Below are 8,258 nucleotides of genomic sequence, written 5' to 3'. Positions count from 1 at the left end.
CACCAAAACAACCTTGTTCCATTTTGTTGTCCTATCAACAGTTTATATGGATGCCCATTTCTCTATATCCTTACCAAAAGTGAGTATTATCATTTCAAAAATCTTTCCAACCTATGAATCTGAATATCTTTTCATGTCCTCATTGGGTATTTGTATTCTTTTGTGAATTACCTATTATATCCTTTGCTTTTGTTGTTGTTGTAGTCTATAAATGGTCTATAAATTTTTCGGGGGGCAATACTGATTAGCTTGACTGAAAAAAAAGAAAAGGTCTGGAAGTTTTTGTACCAAATTGCTGACAGTGTTTATTTCCAAGGCGTGAGGTTATAGAAAATGAGGGGAGACTTTAACTATTATTTTACATTATCCTTATTTTTGGATTTTTACAAGGTATTTGCTTTCTTTCTTTCTTTTTTTAGGTTCTGAGGATTGAACCCAGGGCTTCACATGTGATGTCAGGCAAGTGATCTGCCACTAAGCTACATCCCCAGTCCAGGGACTTCTGTAATTAATAATAATAATACACAAAGGAAAACAAAAAAAAATAAATGTTTGATCTAGATCTCTATTGGGTGGAAATTTATGTTGGGTATAAGTTTTTATTAACCACAAGTTATTTTTTAGTTTATATGCAAAAAACACACCACATTTATTGAATGCCTCCTATTTGGCTGGCACTGCCCAAGGCACTTTCCCAGGTGCTCCATCCTAATATCCTCACAACAGCCCTGTGAGGTAGGAACTGGCCCCATTTTCCAGAGTCCTGAGAGGGTAGATTATTGACAGATATGCTTCTACTTGCCACGTGTCTTCATTGACTAGCGATTCACTACCAAGAGCTCTTCTTGGCCAGGAGTTCCTTCTGGTGGCTCTATGATTCAAAAAATACTAGAATTTTCCCCTTATAAGAATGAAAGGGGAGGTGGGATAAGAATGATGGAAAGAGAATCAGTGAGTCTCTCCCTTTGAAGCACCATTTGAGTTTGCTTTGGTCACTTATACACAGGTAGGTGGGACAGGGTTGGTGGGAGAAGAGGCAAGGTGGTTATAAATCTTCTCGCTTCTGCAGGATGAGCTTCCTCACCAGTTCCATGATCTGAGGCCTGATCTCCTCCACTGACACAGTTGGGTCCCAAGCCCCTACTACCTTTCCATCTGGGGCCACCAGATACTTCCAGAAGTTCCAGGTGGGCTCCTTCCCAGAAGTTTCTAGAGAAAAAGGAAGAAGATGAACAAAATGTACTTCTTTGTGTATCCTCTCCTGGAATTCCACTGGCTAGCTGGATAACCAGGGGTCCCTTTGCCTTCCTAACCCTCAACCTCCTGGGTCTGGTTGCATCAGAATCAATGGAAGGTTTGGGAGCACTGCTTCAGTAGATCTCAGGCTTACGCAATTTTAACATCTCCTTTGGTGCTTCTAAAAGCAAGGTCAGATTTGACCTATGATCATAGGAACTGGGAAAGAACTAACAAAAACACACAGAAGAAAAGCAAACATTGGAATTGACTGGAGAAGCAAAACATAAACCAGCCTTGGTAAAGGACATTTTGTTTGCTTTACTATTGCTGCTTATTTACTCCTACAGGTAAGTAGGTAGTGGGGTTATTATGGTGAAAGATACAAAGAAACCAGAAGTGTGGAATGAAAGAAAGCAAAAATGGAACCCCCAAAGGAGGAAAAAGGCCTGAGGGAAGAAACAGGTTCATAATGACAAGCTTGGTCCATGACCCCATTTTGAGGCTCTGAGGTTTCTAGGGATAGAGAAGGGATATACTCTGAAACATTCACATCTGGTAGTTTAGCTCAGAAGGTTTCCCTTCCATGGTCTACAGACTTTGCCTCTGGCTCAGGGCTGGAAATATCTGTCAGCCATCTTGGTCAGCCTTCTCCAAGTATGTGGTGTCCCTTGGGTGTGCCCTGGTTTCTCCTCTTCAGTCCATAAACTCAACTAATCCACATGGACTAAAGTGTGAGGGCCAATCTCCTTCTAGGAGCCTATTTATGTGAAAATAGAAACCCAGAGAAGTCCTTAGGAGTCACCCTGAGGAAGAACTGCAAGGCACTAGGTATGGTGATATTCTTAGGCAGGAATCCCCCCCAAGTTGGCCCTCCCCACTTTACTTAATGATTAGTACTGGAATAAAATATCAATCCACCTGAGAGGGTCAGGAAGGGAAAGGGGCCCCAGATTACCCAGCTAGCCAGTGGCTTCTGCTGCCCAGGGAGCCATGGCTTCAGCCACCTGAGGGAAGGTGAGGGCAAGAAGGGATAGGACTCACCAGTTAAGTACTTGAAGGCAGGGTGGGCACCAGTGCCAGTGACTGCAATCTTGCTAAACATGGGGAAAGAGACACTATAGGTGTGACGAACAAAGCTCTCAATCTCTCCATTGCTGTCTGGCTCTTGTTGGCCAAACTGGTTGCAGGGAAAGGCAAGCACATTGAAGTGATGGGGACCCAGGTCCCGCTGCAGCTGCTGCAAGGCTCGATAGTGCTGGTCTGTGAAGCCACACTCACTAGCCACATTCACCACTAGGGACACCTGGATGGCAAAAAGAAAACAAAACAAAGCTCATGCATATACACAACTCAGTGAAAGGAATGCACTTAGACTCGCCCCAACATGCTCACATATGAGACTCCCCCAACAATTAATGTCCCCTCATACATGCAAGAACACTATGGGGTGGGGGGTTAGAACTCAGTGGTAGAGTGTGTGTCTAGAATGTGTGCAGCTTTAATTTTGATCCTCAGCACCACAAACAAAAACAAAAACCCCACTATGTACATATGTATCCCATTTTGTCCCCTCCGCTCCAGCAAACACAAACCTTTTTCTTTGATCACTAGACTAATCCCTAATTTTATTAAAAGCTTAGGCAATAAGTATGTACACAGTATACATATTTATGTGTATGTATCTCACATATACATGTACATAAGCACACACAGGCACATAAGAAACAAGCATGCATGAGTTTACAGATATGTGTACGCACAGATGAACATGTGTGGGTATAAGTACACAATACATATAAATGGGTTCACACATGCCCTACCATAAAAACATATATTAGCAAATAGTGCACATACTCACAAATATAGCACAAAGTCACACACACACTGGTGAGCACAATTGGGAGGTGATGTGGGAGAGTAGAAAGGCACACCTGGGTTCAATTTTTGGCTCAGTCAGCTAGCATTCAACACTCTACACTGTAGTTGCCTGCATGTTTTGGCTTCTCTTCTAGAATGGAAACCTGCTGAGGACAGGAGCTAAGTCCACTTCATCTCTGGGTTGGCTTATGAAAAAGCCTCAGTAAGTGTCTGCCGAATAAGTAAGTATGCACACACACATAAACACCTGAATGGTACAGAGACAGATATAAGTTTCCTGGATAAAAAGACCGTTGGAGGGCTGAGGTTGTGGCTCAGTGGTAGAGGGCTCTCCTAGCACATGAGAGGCACTGGATTGGATCCTCAGCACCACATAAAAATAAATAAATAAATAAAGATATTGTGTCCGTCTACAACTTGAAAAAATATTTTTAAAAAAGACCCCTGGAGGGCTGGGGTTGTAGCTCAAGTGGTACAGCATTTGCCTCCCATGTGTGAGGCACTGGGTTCGATTCTCAGCACTACATATAAATAAATAAATGAATAAAAGGCCCATGGACAACTAAACAAAAAAGAACCCTGGATCCCAGGGCAATCCCATTTTTATCCCCTCCCCTCCAGGGAACAAATACATCTTTCTTTGATCACTAAATGTGTCAGTCAGCTTTTTCACTGCTGTGACCTAACAAGAACAATTTTAGAGGAGAAAAAGTGTATTTGGAGCTCACAGTTTCAGAGGTCTCTGTCCATAGATAACTGGCTCTGTTGCTCCAGACTGGAGGTGAGGCAGAACTTCATGGTGGAAGGGTGTAGCAGAGGAAAGCAGCTCTGGAGATGGCACCAGGAAGCAAAGAGACTACTCCACTCACCAGAGACAAAATATATCCCCCAAGGTCATGTTCCCAGTAATTTATCTCTTTCAGCCACACCCTACCTGCCTACAGTCACCACCCTGTTAATCCATTCAAGTGGATTAATGCACTGATTAGGTTAAGGCTCTCCTAACTCAATTTCACCTCTAAACTTCTTGCACTGTCTCACACTTAAGCTTTTGGGGGACACCTCATATTTAAACCCTAATAATGACTAATCCCTATTTTTATTAAATGCTTAGGCAATAAATATTGAAGCTGGGTAACTGGAGATTCAACCCAGAGCCTCGCACATGCTAGGCAAGTGCTCTAAACTACATCCCCAGCCCCCACTGGCTGCTTTTTCAGAAGAGCTTGGATTATACCAGCTAGCCCCATAAAGCGGGTCCCCTCCCAGGGGGCAGTCTGGAGCACTGGATAAGCACAGGCACAAATTGCTCAGGCTAGATAGGGTTTCTCAACCTCAGCACTATTGGCATTGTGGGCCAGATAATCCTTTGTAGTGGGGTGGGAGGGGCGTTCTGTTCATTGTAGAATGTTTGATAATATCCCTGGCCTCCACTTATTAGATGCCTAGTCTTGACCATCAAAAATATTTCCTTACTATGCAAAATGTTCTCGTGGGAAGCAAAATCACCCCCAGTTGAAACCACTGGTCTAAATGACTGAAACACTGAGCAATAACTCTCTCCCTTGCTTCCACCAAATGAGGAAGGACCAATTCCCTGGGACCATAAATTATATGAACCCTCATTTCAGATCAACACAGGTTATACTCTACCCGGGATGGTGAGAAACTGGGACTCTTGAACTCCCTCCCTCAGTTAGGAGTTTCCCACATTCTTCCCTGATGGATCCCCAAATAATGAGGGTATTAAAGGTTGCTTTTTTAAAAATACTTTTTTAGCTGTAGATGGACAAAATACCTTTATTTTTATTTATTTATTTTTATATGGTGCTGAGGATCAAACCCAGTGCCTCACGCATGCAAGGCAAGCGCTCTACCACTGAGCTACAACCCAGCCCAGGTTGCTTATTTTTAACCCATACCATGTGTGTCTGCTACTCTTTTGGAAGTGGCAGTTTCTAGTTTGATGACCTGAAACCAAAAAGCTAAATCTTCAGAGACCAAAACACAGACAAACACACCCAAATACACAGATAATTTACATATGTATATATAAGCACAAGTACAGACTCAGATATATACATAGAAGCAAGCAAACAAATAAACCATTCATACACATATACAGTTAGGCCTTCAGGTACATAATCCCACACAGGAAGCAAGCACATTCCCAAGAAGTCATTCATCCATAGTCAACACTGGTCTAAATAACTGTGGCGCAGTTAGCCTGAGGGCATAAACCATGTTACTCTTGCTCATGGACACTACCAGGGCTGGATTTGGTGCCAGGTATGCAGTAGGAGCCAGTAAATGTTTGCAGATGAATGAATGAGCATATTGCTCAAACAGCAACATGTGAGGATAATGCATAATACCATTTACAGCTTTACTGGACTGATGGTTCCCTGGTTTCCCTCTAAATTTAGCAATTAAGGGCATGGACTCTGAAATTGGACTGCCTAGGTTCAATTTCTAACTCTACGCCTTAGAAGCCATGAACTCTGGCTCTATTTTGGTCTCAGTCGTTATTACTATTTTAAATTATCTTGTTCATTTCTCAGTTCCTTGTTTGTAGTCTCTTTCTTCCCCATATCAGCTCTAATGAAGCAGAAACTTGCCTGTTTTGTTTGCCCAGTAACCCCAGAAGCTGGCCTACTACCTAGTACCTAGTAGGTGCTGAATAATATACAATGAATAAATTAGTAGCAGAGCTGGTCTGGTGCCAAATCAGGGAAGCTATGAGCTGTAGTGGAGAGATGGTGAGGCCTGAACAGGAATGGGCAATGGTCTTATCTGCTCTTGCCTTGTCTCCTGGATGAGATTTCTGCTGAGATCCACCAGTACAGGTACAGAGCACTCTACAGTTTACAAAGTGCTTCCACACTTTCATTGCATCTAAAACTTAATAGCACCTTGTAGGGCAGTCAAGACAGGGGCTACTGCCTCCAGGACCTTCAGCATACTTGAGAATTTCAAGGCTTATAGAGTACTTTTGTTATTAAAAATAGTCTTGTTCTCCATCCAAACATGAATGATGGGACCACATGTTCATTAGAGTCCAATTTCCATTTTTCCACACCAGGACCCCCAGGCCCATCCTGAGGCAGACTTAGGGGTTCTTGTTCAACACGGTATAATGTCTTCACCTCTGGGTATAGTCTTCAAAGACCACTTGACCCCTTAGATTGTCTCTTTTACCATTCTCAGCCTCTGACTTAAACTCAGGCACAACTGCTTGGAAGCCTCCCCACCCCTCCCCAACCCTTCTTGCTGTTTGCTAAGGAGTTCTGACTTGGGCAGTTCTCTTTGTTTGGAATGCTCTTCTCAGTCTAGATAAAATCCACTTTTTTTTTTTGGGGGGGGGGAGTACCGGAAGTTGAACCCAGGGGCACTTAACTACTGAGCTACATCCCTAGTCCTTTTGATTTTTAAGTTTGAGGCAGGGTCTCACTAAGTTGCTTAGGGCCTCGCTAAATTGCTGAGGCTGAACTCAAACTTTCGATCCTCTTGCCTCAGACTCCCCGAGTCGCTGGGATTACAGGTGTGTGCTACCACACCCGGTTTAAAGTCCACTCTTATTTCAAAGATTCAATCAACACACATTTCTTCTCTTAAATCATCTTTAAGCCAAGATTCCCTCTTAGTAAAGAGAGGCGAATTCGCACAGGATTAGTATCTCAACCTAAACTGCCTTCTGGGAAGGCCTACAGCCTAACACAGATGGAGCGGGTAGATGGGGTTCCCTTCCAGGCTAGGTCGATTTTTAGTGCTGCGCAACCTTGTGCAAATGCCTTTCCTCTCTGGACAGCGGGTTCTCGTAAGGATCCCGTGCATTTTAAATAACGCCCTTTGCACTGCACGTTCATCTTCACAGTGTTCTCGTTAGATTGTGCATCAGCAACTCCCTCTCTGGAAGCAGAAACTGGGGTTGGGAGAGAGGCAAAGGCGGCACGATGCTAGGGTTACTTTTTCCACTTGCAAGAAATAAAGCCTGGGCCGGGGCACCCACCTTCCTAAGGAGGTTGCGACCCGGGTGCCCAAAGGCAGTGGGTGCGCAAGCGGCGCGGCTTTCAGTGCGCGCCAGGGCCGTGCCACGTAGTCGCGGGACACTGAGGGCAAAGGGTCTGGGGGCGGCGCAGCGCCTGGGCCGGGGGAATGCCCGAGTCGGGGTGAGAAGCCGGCGCCCTGGAGCGGAGCCACCACCACCCTCCCCCGCCCCCGCGCGCAGGTCGTGGGTCGCCCCATCAGGCCCTGCCAGGGCGGCGCCCAGGCCCCGCGTCCCCCGCTCACTCACCGAGCCGCGGTACTTTTCCAGCGACACCAGCTTGCCCCGGATGTTGACCGCCTTGAAGTCATAGAAGTCCTGCTCCCGCTGCGCGCAGGCCGCGGCCCACAGGAGCAGCCACGCCGCCGCCACGGCAGCTACCATGACTCGCTTCCGAGGTGGCGGCTTTGCGAGGGCCAAAACGAGGCGGGGGACCCGGCGATGGGGGGCGGGAAGAGGCGGCCCGCCAGGCAGGACGCGCCCCTTCCCGTTCTCTGCAGGCGTCTGCGCGCAGAACTCAGGACCTCAGTTTCCCTAGCTGTTCTGAGGGAGCAGCCGGCCCCGATCCCCGAGCCGTGGTTTCAGGATTCTGACCCCTGAGACCAGAATTCGCTTTAGTGAGCCTCCCTCTTGTTCCAGGATTGGGAAGAAAAGGAGACAAAAAAAAAAAAAAAAAAAAAAATCTGGATCCGAGAGCTTAACTTCTCATTAGTGCCTGACCTTAGGCTGATCACTCCATCCCTTCAGGCCTCCTATTTAGTTTCTCTACTTTTTTGGTAAAGCTAGCCTCCGTTTCTGATCCACATAGTCAGTGTGGAATGGGAGTGCTGTACTGTAATAGAAGAGTGGATGTGAAATACTTTCACAACTGAATGATGCCTACAGACTTTAGGTAAATGAACTAATGTTCCCTGAAACTGACAGCAGAGAGAGCCTGTTGCAGGTTAGATTCCTAGGAAGCAGATCTGAGGTGGAGATTGGAGAGTGCAGAGGCTTTCAAAGGGAGCACCCTTGGGATCAACACCTGTGGAAGGAGTGGCAGAAGGAGAGCTCCATTCAGGCCTGAGGACAGTCTTGGCTCACCCAACAGGAACTC

General features: G+C 45.8%; 1 protein-coding gene across 1 annotated transcript; it reads right to left on the bottom strand.

The window, feature by feature from the left end:
* Window positions 1-307: 307 nt before the first annotated feature.
* Window positions 308-7,597, bottom strand: Gpx7 (glutathione peroxidase 7). The gene is made up of 3 exons (XM_026382456.2): window positions 7,412-7,597; window positions 2,281-2,542; window positions 308-1,209 (listed from the first exon to the last, which is right to left on the bottom strand). The coding sequence occupies exons 1-3, from the start codon at window positions 7,544-7,546 to the stop codon at window positions 1,046-1,048; spliced, it is 561 nt and encodes a 186-aa protein (XP_026238241.2). The 5' UTR covers window positions 7,547-7,597; the 3' UTR covers window positions 308-1,045.
* Between the last annotated feature and the right edge of the window lie 661 nt (window positions 7,598-8,258).

Source organism: Urocitellus parryii, chromosome 11, assembly GCF_045843805.1.
Source record: "Urocitellus parryii isolate mUroPar1 chromosome 11, mUroPar1.hap1, whole genome shotgun sequence".
Classification (NCBI taxonomy): Eukaryota; Metazoa; Chordata; class Mammalia; order Rodentia; family Sciuridae; genus Urocitellus; species Urocitellus parryii.
Note: the sequence above shows the minus strand (reverse complement) of the source record. Positions and strands in the feature narration are given on the sequence as shown.

Coding starts and splice junctions, on each gene's coding strand:
- Gpx7 (XM_026382456.2), bottom strand. CDS start 7,546: ATGGTAGCTGCCGTGGCGGCGGCGTGGCTGCTCCTGTGGGCCGCGGCC. Junction 2,543..7,411: donor TGGAAAAGTACCGCGGCTCG/GTGAGTGAGCGG, acceptor TTTGCCATCCAG/GTGTCCCTAGTGGTGAATGT. Junction 1,210..2,280: donor TGCCTTCAAGTACTTAACTG/GTGAGTCCTATC, acceptor CTTTTTCTCTAG/AAACTTCTGGGAAGGAGCCC.